The sequence below is a fragment of the Rhinichthys klamathensis genome, unplaced genomic scaffold (assembly GCF_029890125.1).
Source record: "Rhinichthys klamathensis goyatoka isolate OS25496 unplaced genomic scaffold, OSU_Roscu_1.1 h1tg000230l_1, whole genome shotgun sequence".
Lineage (NCBI taxonomy): Eukaryota > Metazoa > Chordata > Actinopteri > Cypriniformes > Leuciscidae > Rhinichthys > Rhinichthys klamathensis.
In genome coordinates, this window is record NW_026606754.1 from 2,154,006 (window position 1) to 2,171,439 (window position 17,434).

Consider the following 17,434-nt stretch of genomic DNA (forward strand, 5'->3'; position numbering starts at 1 on the left):
ATATACATTTAAAAAAATGTCTTAATTTTATAGTAGCCTAGATTATATATAAAATAATTGATCTTTCTGATTTTTATCTTGTTTTTCATTCATGTATTTTACAACAATACAAAGAGCAATGTGTAACGTTTTACCAGATTTAGTGCTACACTTATTGTCTCTTATTTGTTCCCCACTAAATAATGTTTTTTTTCACTAAATGTTCAGATTTGATCAAAATTATTGTACACTTGTGATTTTTCTAGACTAAATTTTACTGTTGAGTTATCCACTAATCTAGTTTATAATAGAATTTTTGTCATGATTGGTTATGATCATATTTTTTTTTATTTGTTGTTTTTCTTTATAATGAAGTTGTCTGTATTAAGTAGATTGTGTTTAACACACAAAAGAGTGATTATCAGTTCAACACAGTTATAGAAATTCTATTTGATTTTTTTTTTTAACTGCGCTGGTATGCAAAAAAATACATCTAAGAATTCATCAGATTGATGCTTTAAAATATGGAATATATAAAATTTTCTTACGGGGAGCATGCCCCCCGGACCCCCCTAGAGGGGTAATAACCTTCTCACCTTTTTCACCCCTAAACTGTTTTCACGCTTGATTATACATAAAATATTATATTTTCTGTCTGATTTTTTTTTTATCTGAAGCCAAATCAGATCACAGAAGGTAAAACAATTATTTTTGATTTAAAAAAGTCATAATCTGTGTCTTATTCCAAATTAGGATGTTATGGTATCAATCTGAATGGGAAAACCATCGAATTGTACTCAATGGCCTTTGTGCCCTGTCATATGGCCTTGGTGCCCCTAAAAAAAAAGAAAAGGTGGAGGCCAAATGGCCTTGCCCCTAAAATTACATAATTCCCACCCTGGTTATTATCATTATTAATGATAGGGTTTAATGACGGGTTCATTAAAACCTGCACTAGGAAAACTTATACATCTCACTCTCAGGGCTCCATGTTAATGTTAATATAATGTTGATGCTTAAAGTGCATATTACTGCTAATTGTATTTTTTGTTTGTTGATTTTCAAATGTTTTCAGGGTGAGCATCAGTTCTTTTTGAACATTTCCATCTCATTTTAACAAAACCGTGATATTGATAATCGTGATAACTTTGGTCACTATAATCGTGATATGAAATTTTCATCCCATCCCATCCCTAGGCACAACTAAGCTTTATACTGTTAAACATATCACAACATAGAAGAAAAAGTGTGATTATTCCTTAAAAAATAGATTTTTGATAATTTATTTTTATTAGTATTATTAAATTGAGATATCTAAATTCTACTGTAAAACAGTAATATATTATCAAGTTAAACCGAACACTGTGTGTGTGTGTGTGTGTGTGTGTGTGTGTGTGTGTGTGTGTGTGTGTGTGTGTGTGTTACATTAAACCGCACCACTCATTCACACAGATACACGCAGGATCTGTATTTAAATGGTCTCGCCTCCAGATGCGTTCTCAAGTACCGAAATTTGGCACCGATTGATTTGATGTGAATCGGTACCCGGCAGTAGCGCCGTAATTTGGTGCCATTAAAAGTACCCAACCCTACATAAGACATAACCACCTATGTGTACATAAATATTCACGCATTGTGAGAGAACATGCATGCAAAGACATTGTAGAGTTTTTTGTAGGATATGAATAAAGTGTCTCACCATCTCTGTGTTTTCATCGATGGCCTTGATCTGCATCTTAAGCTTGTTAACCTCCCGGTCGTAGGCGTTGTGCGGTACCGCCAGGTCGTACATGGTGAGGGACCAGAAGGTGGCGTAGAACTGGGGTCGAAGGTCATCCCACACTTTGGGCAAGTGAAGAGACACGACGGCCTCGTGCACAGGGGCCATAATCTGCTCGCAGGCGGCGATGTACTTGTGGACCTTCTGCTGCTGCCGGTTGCCCTTCTCTGCCTTCTTCAGTTCGTCATACTTGGACTGATGGGAACACAAAGACAGCAGGCTAGCTTTATAATTCACTCAAGCACAACGGACAGGCCTGAAGAGGAGCGCACGCAGAGGCCTGCACGTGGAGTTAGGGGGCGGTAAATCTTGTTAAAGGTGAAGAGAGATGGGGTTAACTTTACGCAGCCCTGGAGAGCTGTAGCGTTGTGGGAAAACACAAAATGAGCTCCCTATGAAATATTCATTAGGCAGCCAGCGCCATAAGAGTTATAATACTGCAAAATAAAATAAATAAATCACATTTTACAGCACTGCAAGATTTGTACTAAAGCAAGAGCAAAGCATAGTGGTAATATTGCATTATTGGTGATTTCAACCACCATTAAAGATTCTTTATGCCTCAATTGTTATTGTCTAAGAACATGTTTGCACTAATCACACCTTTGTTTGATAAACACCAAACAATATGTTGTTTGTTGAGATGAATATATGTGGTGATTGTACATTCAAACGCACTGACGTCGTTCATCCATTTAGATCGACACATATTCTGTCAATGCTAGTTTTTGGTTTTCATGCGTTTGGTCGCATGCCCAGAGCCACTGCTGCTACATAAAACTACGACTGGCGCTCACAAACAAACTATTGTTCTAGGTGACACTGAATAGCAGATAAACAATCGAGAACTTCTTCCAACACTCTTTGACTTCCTTTCTTCTTTGTGACAATCAGATGTCAGAAGCAATGTTGTGAAACATGTCGAGTCCCAGAATAACAGAGGCCTTTCTGCATTTCTATAAGCGCCACCTACTGTCAGAGAGATTCTGCATTTCTATAAGCGCCACCTACTGTCAGAGAGATCCTGCATTTCTATAAGCGCCACCTACTGTCAGAGAGATCCTGCATTTCTATAAGCGCCACCTACTGTCAGAGAGATCCTGCATTTCTATAAGCGCCACCTACTGTCAGAGAGATCCTGCATTTCTATAAGCGCCACCTACTGTCAGAGAGATCCTGCATTTCTATAAGCGCCACCTACTGTCAGAGAGATCCTGCATTTCTATAAGCGCCACCTACTGTCAGAGAGATTCTGCATTTCTATAAGCACCACCTACTGTCAGAGAGATCCTGCATTTCTATAAGCACCACCTACTGTCAGAGAGATCCTGCATTTCTATAAGCGCCACCTACTGTCAGAGAGAGATCCTGCATTTCTATAAGCGCCACCTACTGTCAGAGAGATTCTGCATTTCTATAAGCGCCACCTACTGTCAGAGAGAGATCCTGCATTTCTATAAGCGCCACCTACTGTCAGAGAGATTCTGCATTTCTATAAGCGCCACCTACTGTCAGAGAGAGATTCTGCATTTCTATAAGCGCCACCTACTGTCAGAGAGATTCTGCATTTCTATAAGCGCCACCTACTGTCAGAGAGATTCTGCATTTCTATAAGCGCCACCAACTGTCAGAGAGATCCTGCATTTCTATAAGCGCCACCTACTGTCAGAGAGATTCTGCATTTCTATAAGCGCCACCAACTGTCAGAGAGATCCTGCATTTCTATAAGCGCCACCTTCTGTCAGAGAGAGATCCTGCATTTCTATAAGCGCCACCTACTGTCAGAGAGATCCTGCATTTCTATAAGCGCCACCTACTGTCAGAGAGATCCTGCATTTCTATAAGCGCCACCTACTGTCAGAGAGAGATCCTGCATTTCTATAAGCGCCACCTACTGTCAGAGAGAGATCCTGCATTTCTATAAGCGCACCTACTGTCAGAGAGAGATCCTGCATTTCTATAAGCGCCACCTACTGTCAGAGAGATCCTGCATTTCTATAAGCGCCACCTACTGTCAGAGAGATCCTGCATTTCTATAAGTGCCACCTACTGTCAGAGAGAGATCCTGCATTTCTATAAGCCCCACCTACTGTCAGAGAGATCCTGCATTTCTATAAGCGCCACCTACTGTCAGAGAGAGATCCTGCATTTCTATAAGCGCCACCTACTGTCAGAGAGAGATCCTGCATTTCTATAAGCGCCACCTACTGTCAGAGAGAGATCCTGCATTTCTATAAGCGCCACCTACTGTCAGAGAGAGATCCTGCATTTCTATAAGCGCCACCTACTGTCAGAGAGAGATCCTGCATTTCTATAAGCGCCACCTACTGTCAGAGAGATTCTGCATTTCTATAAGCGCCACCTACTGTCAGAGAGAGATCCTGCATTTCTATAAGCGCCACCTACTGTCAGAGAGATCCTGCATTTCTATAAGCCCCACCTACTGTCAGAGAGATTCTGCATTTCTATAAGCGCCACCTACTGTCAGAGAGAGATCCTGCATTTCTATAAGCGCCACCTACTGTCAGAGAGAGATCCTGCATTTCTATAAGCGCCACCTACTGTCAGAGAGATCCTGCATTTCTATAAGCGCCACCTACTGTCAGAGAGAGATCCTGCATTTCTATAAGCGCCACCTACTGTCAGAGAGATTCTGCATTTCTATAAGCCCTACCTACTGTCAGAGAGAGATCCTGCATTTCTATAAGCGCCACCTACTGTCAGAGAGATCCTGCATTTCTATAAGCGCCACCTACTGTCAGAGAGATCCTGCATTTCTATAAGCACCACCTACTGTCAGAGAGAGATCCTGCATTTCTATAAGCGCCACCTACTGTCAGAGAGAGATCCTGCATTTCTATAAGCGCCACCTACTGTCAGAGAGAGATCCTGCATTTCTATAAGCGCCACCTACTGTCAGAGAGAGATCCTGCATTTCTATAAGCGCCACCTACTGTCAGAGAGATTCTGCATTTCTATAAGCGCCACCTACTGTCAGAGAGAGATCCTGCATTTCTATAAGCCCCACCTACTGTCAGAGAGAGATCCTGCATTTCTATAAGCGCCACCTACTGTCAGAGAGAGATCCTGCATTTCTATAAGCGCCACCAACTGTCAGAGAGAGATCCTGCATTTCTATAAGCGCCACCAACTGTCAGAGAGAGATTCTGCATTTCTATAAGCGCCACCTACTCTCAGAGAGATCCTGCATTTCTATAAGCACCACCTACTGTCAGAGAGAGATCCTGCATTTCTATAAGCGCCACCTACTGTCAGAGAGAGATCCTGCATTTCTATAAGCGCCACCAACTGTCAGAGAGAGATTCTGCATTTCTATAAGCGCCACCTACTGTCAGAGAGAGATCCTGCATTTCTATAAGCGCCACCTACTGTCAGAGAGAGATCCTGCATTTCTATAAGCACCACCTACTGTCAGAGAGATCCTGCATTTCTATAAGCGCCACCAACTGTCAGAGAGATCCTGCATTTCTATAAGCGCCACCTACTGTCAGAGAGATTCTGCATTTCTATAAGCCCCACCTACTGTCAGAGAGAGATCCTGCATTTCTATAAGCGCCACCTACTGTCAGAGAGATTCTGCATTTCTATAAGCCCCACCTACTGTCAGAGAGATCCTGCATTTCTATAAGCACCACCTACTGTCAGAGAGAGATTCTGCATTTCTATAAGCGCCACCTACTGTCAGAGAGATCTTGCATTTCTATAAGCGCCACCTACTGTCAGAGAGAGATCCTGCATTTCTATAAGCGCCACCTACTGTCAGAGAGAGATCCTGCATTTCTATAAGCGCCACCTACTGTTAGAGAGAGATCTTGCATTTCTATAAGCGCCACCTACTGTCAGAGAGATCTTATATTTCTATAAGCGCTACCTACTGTCAGAGAGATTCTGCATTTCTATAAGCGCCACCTACTGTCAGAGAGATCCTGCATTTCTATAAGCACCACCTACTGTCAGAGAGAGATCCTGCATTTCTATAAGCGCCACCTACTGTCAGAGAGAGATCCTGCATTTCTATAAGCGCCACCTACTGTCAGAGAGAGATCCTGCATTTCTATAAGCACCACCTACTGTCAGAGAGAGATCCTGCATTTCTATAAGCGCCACCTACTGTCAGAGAGAGATCCTGCATTTCTATAAGCGCCACCTACTGTCAGAGAGATTCTGCATTTCTATAAGCACCACCTACTGTCAGAGAGAGATCCTGCATTTCTATAAGCGCCACCTACTGTCAGAGAGATCCTGCATTTCTATAAGCGCCACCTACTGTCAGAGAGAGATCCTGCATTTCTATAAGCGCCACCTACTGTCAGAGAGAGATCCTACATTTCTATAAGCCCCACCTACTGTCAGAGAGATTCTGCATTTCTATAAGCGCCACCTACTGTCAGAGAGATCCTGCATTTCTATAAGCACCACCTACTGTCAGAGAGAGATTCTGCATTTCTATAAGCGCCACCTACTGTTAGAGAGAGATCTTGCATTTCTATAAGCGCCACCTACTGTCAGAGAGAGATTCTGCATTTCTATAAGCGCCACCTACTGTCAGAGAGAGATTCTGCATTTCTATAAGCGCCACCTACTGTCAGAGAGAGATCCTGCATTTCTATAAGCGCCACCTACTGTCAGAGAGATCCTGCATTTCTATAAGCGCCACCTACTGTCAGAGAGATCCTGCATTTCTATAAGCGCCACCTACTGTCAGAGAGATCCTGCATTTCTATAAGCACCACCTACTGTCAGAGAGATCCTGCATTTCTATAAGCGCCACCTACTGTCAGAGAGATTCTGCATTTCTATAAGCCCCACCTACTGTCAGAGAGAGATCCTGCATTTCTATAAGCGCCACCTACTGTCAGAGAGATCCTGCATTTCTATAAGCGCCACCTACTGTCAGAGAGATCCTGCATTTCTATAAGCCCCACCTACTGTCAGAGAGAGATCCTGCATTTCTATAAGCGCCACCTACTGTCAGAGAGATCCTGCATTTCTATAAGCACCACCTACTGTCAGAGAGATTCTGCATTTCTATAAGCGCCACCTACTGTCAGAGAGATCCTGCATTTCTATAAGCGCCACCTACTGTCAGAGAGATCCTGCATTTCTATAAGCGCCACCTACTGTCAGAGAGATCCTGCATTTCTATAAGCTCCACCTACTGTCAGAGAGATCCTGCATTTCTATAAGCGCCACCTACTGTCAGAGAGATTCTGCATTTCTATAAGCCCCACCTACTGTCAGAGAGAGATCCTGCATTTCTATAAGCACCACCTACTGTCAGAGAGAGATCCTGCATTTCTATAAGCGCCACCTACTGTCAGAGAGATTCTGCATTTCTATAAGCGCCACCTACTGTCAGAGAGAGATCCTGCATTTCTATAAGCGCCACCTACTGTCAGAGAGAGATCCTGCATTTCTATAAGCGCCACCTACTGTCAGAGAGAGATCCTGCATTTCTATAAGCGCCACCTACTGTCAGAGAGAGATCCTGCATTTCTATAAGCACCACCTACTGTCAGAGAGAGATCCTGCATTTCTATAAGCGCCACCTACTGTCAGAGAGATCCTGCATTTCTATAAGCGCCACCTACTGTCAGAGAGATCCTGCATTTCTATAAGCGCCACCTACTCTCAGAGAGATCCTGCATTTCTATAAGCGCCACCTACTGTCAGAGAGAGATCCTGCATTTCTATAAGCACCACCTACTGTCAGAGAGAGATCCTGCATTTCTATAAGCGCCACCTACTGTCAGAGAGATCCTGCATTTCTATAAGCGCCACCTACTGTCAGAGAAATCCTGCATTTCTATAAGCGCCACCTACTGTCAGAGAGAGATTCTGCATTTCTATAAGCCCCACCTACTGTCAGAGAGAGATCCTGCATTTCTATAAGCCCCACCTACTGTCAGAGAGAGATCCTGCATTTCTATAAGCGCCACCTACTGTCAGAGAGAGATCCTGCATTTCTATAAGCACCACCTACTGTCAGAGAGAGATCCTGCATTTCTATAAGCGCCACCTACTGTCAGAGAGATCCTGCATTTCTATAAGCGCCACCTACTGTCAGAGAGAGATCCTGCATTTCTATAAGCGCCACCTACTGTCAGAGAGAGATCCTGCATTTCTATAAGCCCCACCTACTGTCAGAGAGAGATCCTGCATTTCTATAAGCGCCACCTACTGTCAGAGAGAGATCCTGCATTTCTATAAGCACCACCTACTGTCAGAGAGAGATCCTGCATTTCTATAAGCACCACCTACTGTCAGAGAGAGATCCTGCATTTCTATAAGCGCCACCTACTGTCAGAGAGATCCTGCATTTCTATAAGCACCACCTACTGTCAGAGAGAGATCCTGCATTTCTATAAGCGCCACCTACTGTCAGAGAGAGATCCTGCATTTCTATAAGCGCCACCAACTGTCAGAGAGAGATTCTGCATTTCTATAAGCGCCACCTACTGTCAGAGAGAGATCCTGCATTTCTATAAGCGCCACCAACTGTCAGAGAGATCCTGCATTTCTATAAGCGCCACCTACTGTCAGAGAGATTCTGCATTTCTATAAGCGCCACCTACTGTCAGAGAGAGATTCTGCATTTCTATAAGCGCCACCTACTGTCAGAGAGAGATCCTGCATTTCTATAAGCGCCACCAACTGTCAGAGAGATCCTGCATTTCTATAAGCGCCACCTACTGTCAGAGAGATTCTGCATTTCTATAAGCGCCACCTACTGTCAGAGAGAGATCCTGCATTTCTATAAGCCCCACCTACTGTCAGAGAGAGATCCTGCATTTTCTTTCAGTCTGCCTTTTTTTTTATGTTTAGCATTGGACTGAACAATACTAAAACGATGACGAATTTTCATGCCAAATATTCACGTCGGTGTGAACAGGCCTGTGATCCATTTGCATTGAAAACAATCCCAGAATGCATTGCATCAAAAATAATCCAAAGAATGTAGAAAAAATCTTTTAAATGTAAATACAAGTTATGTCCCAAATAACACTATGAACTTATATAATGCACCTAACGGTCTAGAGTGTGAATTTTTGTTCAAAGGTTGTTTTGTCATCCAGCATTGGAGTCTGATAGCACTTCCCCTTTTACCTTCGTGATTAAATCCGTGACAGTGGAGCGCATGAAGTGTCCAACATACCACACTTTTTGCCCCTGTTCATAAAGTGCATCATCCTAGTATTTGAAGTGCACTTTATCCTCGTTGGACTTTCCAGTGTGAACACTTCCCACAAATTGGGACGCACTTATAGTTAAAGGCACACTATGTAATTTCTCGCCGCGAGAGGTCGCTTATTCAAAACAAAAGTTTCAACAAAATAACAATAAGACTGTGTTGAGCTATATAACAATTCTCTGTTGATGAATATATCCCAACAGTTGCTCACCTGTCTAATAAAACGCATAATATATAAAGGCATGTTTGGTATTTCCATGGTTTCTGCAAAATAAAACCGGAAATGTCATGATGTCATTGATAGGCGACGCACGAACACGGTCCTTGTCCTGGTTTAACCTGCTTATTTCTCTGGATTTAAACATTCTTGGAAACATTTGGTATAATGTACACAAATCAACAAAATATATAACATTGTTCTAGTGGTTTTTGGACATTTTAATCCCAAAATTGTACATATTGTGCCTTTAAATTTTAACAAAGTTAAATATCGTTTGTATACGTTTGAAATATCGATTGATTCATTAGCTTAGCAAACATGGCAACATCAAACTGCAATCAGATGCAAGTGTTAGAAGTACATGTCATGAGCTTCACGTGAGAAGTGATATTCATGTTAAATTAAGCTTAAATTGCTGCACTTTTTCCTCATTGGACTTTCCAGTATGAACACACTATTTATACTAGACGGCATAAAAAAAAAAAAGTGTGCAGGTGTGCAAATGTGTGGGACGCAGTTATTGTTAAAAGTTTTTTTTTAAAAGTTCAAAAGTTATAAATCTTAAATTTGCTGCCTATGTAGAGCGTTTCAAATCCCTTTTAGTCCAGTCATTTTATGAAAAAAGGTTGAACAAATTGCAACAGAAGCAAACTCAACTGATTTTGTATCCTCAATATGTCCTGAGTAAGGAAAAAAAGCTCAGAAGAATCCCATTAGGGGAAGGCTTCGAAAAAGACCCAAATACATCCCATTCATACGCCTATTCATTCTTTTTCTCACGTGAAAAGGGTAAAAATTTTAACGTTTAGATATCATCAAGAAAATCACGAGGTGATTACTTGCATCAAGACAAACAAAAAGTGTATTACAAGTTTTTTTGAAATTGTTTGTTAACATGGACAAACGGTGCATAATATAATTATGTATTAGCTAATTTGCATAATTACCCAAACAGATCTAAACATTGGGTATAGCAGGTGAAAATGTTTTTTTGAATCTTGTTGACATATAACAGTAAAAGACTTAATGTTAAGGTCTGAATGGAACCCATTTAGGCTACCCATGGACATTAATGCAGGAAGAAGTACTTTAGAAACCAGCCTTTATTAATTATTATTGCAGAGATGGGGTTTGGATCTCATTGAATGCATTATGTACGTAATTAGATTTTTTGATCCAGACACTTTTTATTTCACCTACCTTTTGTCTTCTGCATTCTCCTTACCCATGTCTCCTGTTCTTCCCTCAGACTCATCCCCCAGAAACAGCCCCACTGACCCAGCCCCACTTCCCTACTGACCCAGTCCCACTGACCCAGCCCCAAACCCCATCTCTGCCATAATAATTAATAAAGGCTGGTTTCTAAAGTACTTCTTCCTGCATTAATGCTCATGGGTAGCCTAAATGGGTTCCATTCAGACCTTAATATTAAATAGTTTACTGTTATATGTCAACAAAATTCTACAAGACATTTTCACCTGCTATACCCAATGTTTAGATCTGTTTGGGTATTCATGCAAATTAGCACATACGTAATTATATTATGCACCATTTGTCCATGTTAACAAACAATTGCAAAAAACTTGTAATACATTTTTTGTTTGTCTTGATGTAAGTAATCAACTCAGTGATTTTCATGATGATATCTAAAGGCTAAAATTTTTACCCTTTTCACCTGAGAAAAAGAATGAATAGGCGTATGAATGGGATATATTTGGGTCTTTCCCCTACTGGGATTCTTCTGGGCTTTTTTTTTCCTTGAGGATACAAAATCAGTTGAGTTTGCTTGTGTTGCAATATGTTCAAGGTTGACCCCCATTTTGGCTTAAAATGACTGGACTATTTGGGTTATGATTCTGCCTTACGGTTGCCGACTGTGGTTGAGAAACAGAGTTTGGTTTGATCACTCACCAGAATCTGATGGGCGTACATGGGCCGAGAGAGGAAGAAGGCGGCGTCGTGTGGCGTGTGGAGCTGGTTGCACAGGATATCCACTGACGGCACCCGCTTGATGTAGTCTTCTGTGCTGAGGTTAGACGCCAAGAAGCCACCAAACTGCACAAGGGTGTCGTGACACTTTGGGGAGGAAGCAGAAAGAGGAGCATTCATCATTAAACGCATCTCTCTCCCTCTGGTCCACGTTTGTGTCCCAGCCAAATGCAGATGCTCTTAATAAATCCTCAGGTCGCTCATTTATTTGGGGAACTGCACCTCGCTTTATTAAAGCCATTCATCACGGGCTCTCCATCGGAATCGATGGGATGTACAGTAAAGCAATTTAGTGGAGCGAGACACTGGGGAGAGATTCCTGAGGTATGGCCTGACCACTGGGTCACCTACCCAGAAACGTCCCCGCACAGCTGTTTTACGGCCAGACAAAGTTAAAGAGACCTAATGAAGAACAACTTTGCCTGAGTTTCATCGTGTGTCAGTGTCTCGTACAGAAGTTAAGGGCAGAGGAAGACTAAAGTGGTTTGACTACTAAGAATCAAGTCTCAAATTTAGTCTACATCTGAAGCATTGGACCACACAAATGTTTGAAGGGCTGGCTTTAATTTCTGGAAGTCAGAATGCATGGCTGCCAAGAAATAGTCATATTTGCTGCTACAAAGTTTCCAATGAAGATCGAGTCCAGATTTCTAAGACCAATTAGTAACGAGTGAACAAGCTTTGAGTGAGTAACATCTGATTTTAGATTCACCCAGATGTAAATTGTTGCTGCACATTTTCTAATTTTATTGAAATCACAAGCTCTTAAATTCTATTAGGGATTTATATTACATTTCATTAATTTCAGACGATAAGATTTTTGAATGATTCACTAAAAGGACCTTCTCAAAGGAGTCACTTGTTCATGAGTTGGACTACAGTGCTTGTGCTGTTTTTTTTTTCCACAAAAAAAAAAAGTTTCTTACCATTATTTCTCAGTTCACAACATTTTAAAATCACATTCAGTTGGCTTTATGCACAGCTGCACTACTTCCTGAACTTCAGCCAGCTCTTTTGTTGACTGTCTGCCATTATTGGACAAACTGATTAATCCAGGTGTGCCTGATTATTGTTACTGAGACCAGGCACACCTGGATTAATCAGTTTGTCCAATAATGACAGACAGGAAACAAAGGGCTGGCTGAAGTTCAGGAAGTAGTGCAGCTGTGCATAAAGCCTATTAACACTGCAAATTTGGGTAAAATTACTTATTTTGCCACGGCTGTATATTCAGCAGGAGGAGAGCGCTGACCCTGTAATATGGATCTTGGGCTTTTAAAGGATTAGTTCACATTAAAAAAAAAAAATTTCTGATAATTTACTCACCCCCATGTCATCCAAGATGTCCATGTCTTTCTTTCTTCAGTCGAAAAGAAATTAAGGTTTTTGATGAAAACATTCCAGGATTTTTCTCCATATAATGCACTTTACTGGGCACCAAACGGTCCAAGGTCCAAAAGACAGTTTCAGTGCAAACTGTTCAAATGGTTTTAAACGACACCAGACGATGAATAATGGTCTTATCAAGCGAAACGATCGCTCATTTAAAAAAAAAAAAAAAAAAAGTTTAAGTTTTATAAGCTCACATGCTCGCCTTGCTCTGTTCTGTGTGACTCTCCTGTTCGAACTCGTTCATCAAAATGAACAAATCTTTTTCCGAGTCAATTCGTTCATTTCGGTCGTTAAATGAATCAAATGACTCGAAACAAGATTTGTTCATTTTGATGAACAAGTTCGAACAGGAGAGTCACGAGCGTGCATCACAGAACAGAGCAAGGCGAGCATTTGAGCTTATAAAACTTAAACTTTGTTATTTATTTTTTAAATGAGCGATCGTTTCGCTTGATAAGACCATTATTCATCGTCTGGTGTCGTTTAAAGCCCTTTGAACAGTTTGCAGTTTGCACTGAAACGGTCATTTAGACCTTGGACCGTTTGGTGCCCAGCAAAGTGCATTATATGGAGAAAAATCCTGGAATGTTTTCATCAAAAACCTTAATTTCTTTTCGACTAAAGAGAGAAAGACATGGACATCTTGGATGACATGGGGGTGAGTAAATTATCAGCAAAAGTTTTTTTTAAAGTAACTACTCCTTTAAGAATCAATATTGAGATTCTTTAATCCAATATTTACAAGTGCATATACAGACCTGCAGATTGTCTGCTTAATCACGAAACAGGAACTTACATGTTTCATTCAAGTCACATGTGAGTAAAACTGTCCTCTCATTGGTCAGAGTGAACCTGTTATGTTCCAAGATTGCGCTCATAGTGTCATCCATCAAGATGGATTGACAAGTCAGCTCAACGGGCATATCAGCTTTTTATCATTCAAGGCTTTTGAGAAGAGCAATGACATTAAGATGAAGAGGTGCAGTCCACGCATGTTAGAGTAATGCAACTCAATCTATTCATAAATCAATGCAAAAGAAGGGAAATCAGGATATGTCTAAATATGCGAGTGTGCTAACAACAAAACTGGACATCACAGGAAGATGGGATTGGTTTGGCTTGCTTTCAGTGCTCGAATCAGCTCAGAGTGACATAAGGGACGCCGCCTGAGGAACTCGCCGTCACAAATCACACTCACTTTCCCACCTCTCAGTTCGAGAAAGAAAATTAACGAAATGCACGAGTGGCTTTGAGTCATAGAAAATGAGTTATTCCCCAGCATTTCCAGAAGTGGTCCTTGCTCATGCAATGTAAGGCCGGTGGTCAAAACAGCCAAAAGCAAGAAACTAGTACTCTGATATTCAGATGTGTCTTGGTCCGTCTGCCAGGTGAAGTCCGATCAGCTCTCTTCAGCCACATGACTTTAAGGGCCAATCACGTCCGTAACACACACACACACACACACACACACACACACACACACACACACGTGATGCTTGCTTTTGCATAAACCACTAACAAAATATAAAACACTGGGATATATTAAGTATCAACTCCTAAACACAATGCCAAAATATGTATTAAACATGCAAAATAAGGCAAATTTATACAAATTATTAAGTTGTTCTAATATGTTTTCAGGGTGCTTATGCATAAATCATGCAATCACGCTGAATGCATATTTAGCCTGAGAGACGAGTCAATCAATCTCTGTGGTGCATCAGAGGCAGTGATAGCCGGCACAGGAGCCACACACACTTCTGCTGATTGTAATGAGCAGCGCACAACTTCCTGCAAAGTGAGTTTTAAAAAAAAGAGCCAAAATTAATGATTAAAAGCTTCCCCACTGATGTCAGGAAAAAGCGCGTTTCACATTCACACCATGAGCAATTATTTAGACAATTTGGCATCGCGAGAGGGAATTATTTGCAAAAGGCTCTAATTTGAGACATTGAGAGAAAAAAAAGATGGAAAAAAAAACTAAAAAGCAAAAAAGATCGACCGGTGGCATCATTTCGTAGTCCCACACAGAATGGAGCTGATGATGTTAGTTTTTAGCACCATCTGCTGTAAATTGCGACATGTCTAGAGAACATGGGGGGGGGGGGGGAGGAAACAGTCAATTGGATTACCCAGTGAGTAATTGAGCTGCGCAGCTGCTGAACATGAAAAGCAAACTGCCAGTGTGTGTGGGTGGAGGAAAATCACAGAAGTTTTGTTCAACTCCCTCCGAGAGCCTTCCATGGCTGACACAGGCTACTTCCACTTACACACCGACACACAATGACAACCATGGGAACTTTATAAAACTCAATCTTCAGTTTGGTTTGCTTTGGGGAACAGCATTTCAATGATTTCTCTTAAGAGCTCATTTTTATGATTGGCTTGACAGCCTCTGATCAGTGTGTACTCTCATTTTTAATGGAAAACTTTCTGCAAAACGACTCCTTTTGAGTTTTTGGGTGAACTGACCTTGTTTCAATATTCACTGAAAATCTTCCTTTTAGCCACAGACCGTTTATCATTAACATGTATTCAAATATGGGTGTGTAGCTCCAGGTCTAATGTTAATTATGATGGAAAAGTATGGTAATTGCTACTTTATCTCACAATTATGACTATTTCTGTTAAATCAGAGTTTTCCATTGCAATTGTGAGTTAATATCTCTCTCTGAATCGAAAGTGATATGTATGAGTCCAGCCATGGGCAAATCACAGCAAGTCAAGACCAACAGATACATGATTTATTATCGATTTAATATTTAAAAAAATGCTGAATTCAGAAGTCACTTGGGTGCATCAAATAATATAAAATAATAATAAGTATATAAATAAATGAAACTGAGTGAAGCCGAGAGCCAAAACACTAGTTAGGTCACCAGTGCTCTCGATAACCAATCCGAAGCCGGTGACCCATCTAATTTTGTGGACGAAAGAGTCTGTCTGGATCACAAAATGCATCGTGAAGTGTAATTTTGTGCATTAATATGGAAATAAAATGGAATGTACCAAAACTTGTCTTGAATGAAATGTCGTGCACACAGTCAGATGCATTTTGTGATATAGTCAGTTCCCTTTGTCCACAAAATTAGGCACCCCTTTAACAGAGATTTAAAGGAAAAGATTGAAAAAGGAAACCAATTACGAATTGTGAGATGTAAACATGCAGATCTGAGGAGGGAAAACTGAGATGTTAACTCAAAATGACCTGATATATCAATATAAACTAATATTAACATGATTCCATACAAAAGTGTGAATAAGACTTATGAGCTAGACTACAGTGAAAAAAGATGCCTACAAATAGTGGGACTTCGGATGACTACTACACGTCATTTGAACTACTTACTATGAGTGCAATCTTGGAACATAACAGGTTCACTCTGACCAATGAGAGGACAGTTTTACTCACATGTGACTTGAATGAAAAATGTAAGTTCCTGTTTCGTGATTAAGCAAACAATCTGCAGGTCTGAATATGCACTTGTAAATATTGGATTAAAGAATCTCAAAATTGATTCTTAAAAGCCCAAGATCCATATTACTTTATTTCATGCGCTACTTTTCAGGGTCAGTACTTATGGTGTCTTTATGATCAGTTTTGTCCTTTTAAGAGATTGACAGCCCCACTGTATGCTTTTGATGTTTGGAAAAGAGCAGCACGAAGGTTTCAGTAAATCACTTGTGCTCCATGCTAGTTTGGAATAACCTGAGAGTAAATAACAGTTTTCACTATCTCTTTAATAGTTGAGACAGGCTGTCAAACGCCAGTGATACAAGACAATGATGAAGGGTCATGTTATTGAAGCATGATGTTCCAGTCATTAACATTTTCTCCTCTAATAGGGGCATCTTTACCTCATTAAAATGTGCAATTTTTTATGTCGTTTCTTGCTGAACGGAGCCCTAGTCTGACTGTGTCTATCTATATAACAGCACCATTTTAACTTGTCTGAATAGTAAGCAGGCATCACACTTTGAATAAACCGTTTTTAAGTAATGCATTATCAGCTCTACTGCATGACAAGTTCGGCTGCATGTCATGTTTAATTAGAGGTTATCTTTTGAGAGATTACAGAGATAGCATTGAGGAGGGCTGGAAGGATCCGAGTCCTCCTGGGTTGGCTCATACCTGATCGTAGAGCTTCCCCACGAGTTTGAGGTGCTTCTCTCCGCCCTCAGAGAAGACCACACCGTTCCTCTGCTGCGCCATCAGCAGACACAGCGGCAGCGCCAGCTCGTGGTCCAGCAGAGCGTCCTTCAGGCGCTGAGACGACTTCTTAGTGTTCCTGATCTGACCAAAGTAGCCACCCTACACACACACACAGAAATCCATTACTAGGGGTGTTACGTGACCCTCATGTCACGATTCGACACCAGGGTTTCCGTTGTCCGGTAATTACCGGACATTGGCCGGGAAAAAAATGAAATGTCCGACAAAATTAAATCTCTCCGGTCAAATTGTCAGATTAAAATTGCGTAATAATCCCGCCCCCCTAACACAATATGAATTTATTTGAGAATAAGCCTAAAATGTATAAAGCAAAAATACACCGACCTTTGGCTATGTTATAAAGTAACAGCCTCTACCGTTTGAAAGTCATTAAACAACATCGCATGCTGCATTTCAAATAAAGCCCACGCCTAAAACGGCTGTAATATAGACCTAAACAACGAACGATTGAGTGAGATGTTTCAAATATGGCCAGGTCCAGGCAGGCTAGCCTTAAAGGAACACTCCACCGTTTAAAAAAAAAATTGGGGTTATTCACGGTCTCCCCTACATTTAGATAGGTGGGCAAATGCATTTTTGGAAGCACAGGCGAAGCACTGATACTTGGGCGCAGAGATATCACGCAAG

At 41.1% G+C, this 17,434-nt stretch overlaps 1 protein-coding gene across 5 annotated transcripts in view; it reads right to left on the bottom strand.

The window, feature by feature from the left end:
* The window catches only part of thoc2 (THO complex 2), a 154,980-nt gene that overhangs the window by 47,636 nt on the left and 89,910 nt on the right, over nt 1-17,434 (bottom strand). For all 5 annotated transcript variants that reach the window (XM_056265206.1, XM_056265204.1, XM_056265205.1 and 2 more), the window contains exons 21-23: nt 16,706-16,885; nt 11,104-11,268; nt 1,679-1,954 (exon numbers count right to left, since the gene is read on the bottom strand). In XM_056265206.1, the coding sequence (XP_056121181.1) occupies nt 1,679-1,954; nt 11,104-11,268; nt 16,706-16,885 (621 nt within the window). The remainder of the gene's footprint in view (nt 1-1,678; nt 1,955-11,103; nt 11,269-16,705; nt 16,886-17,434) is intronic.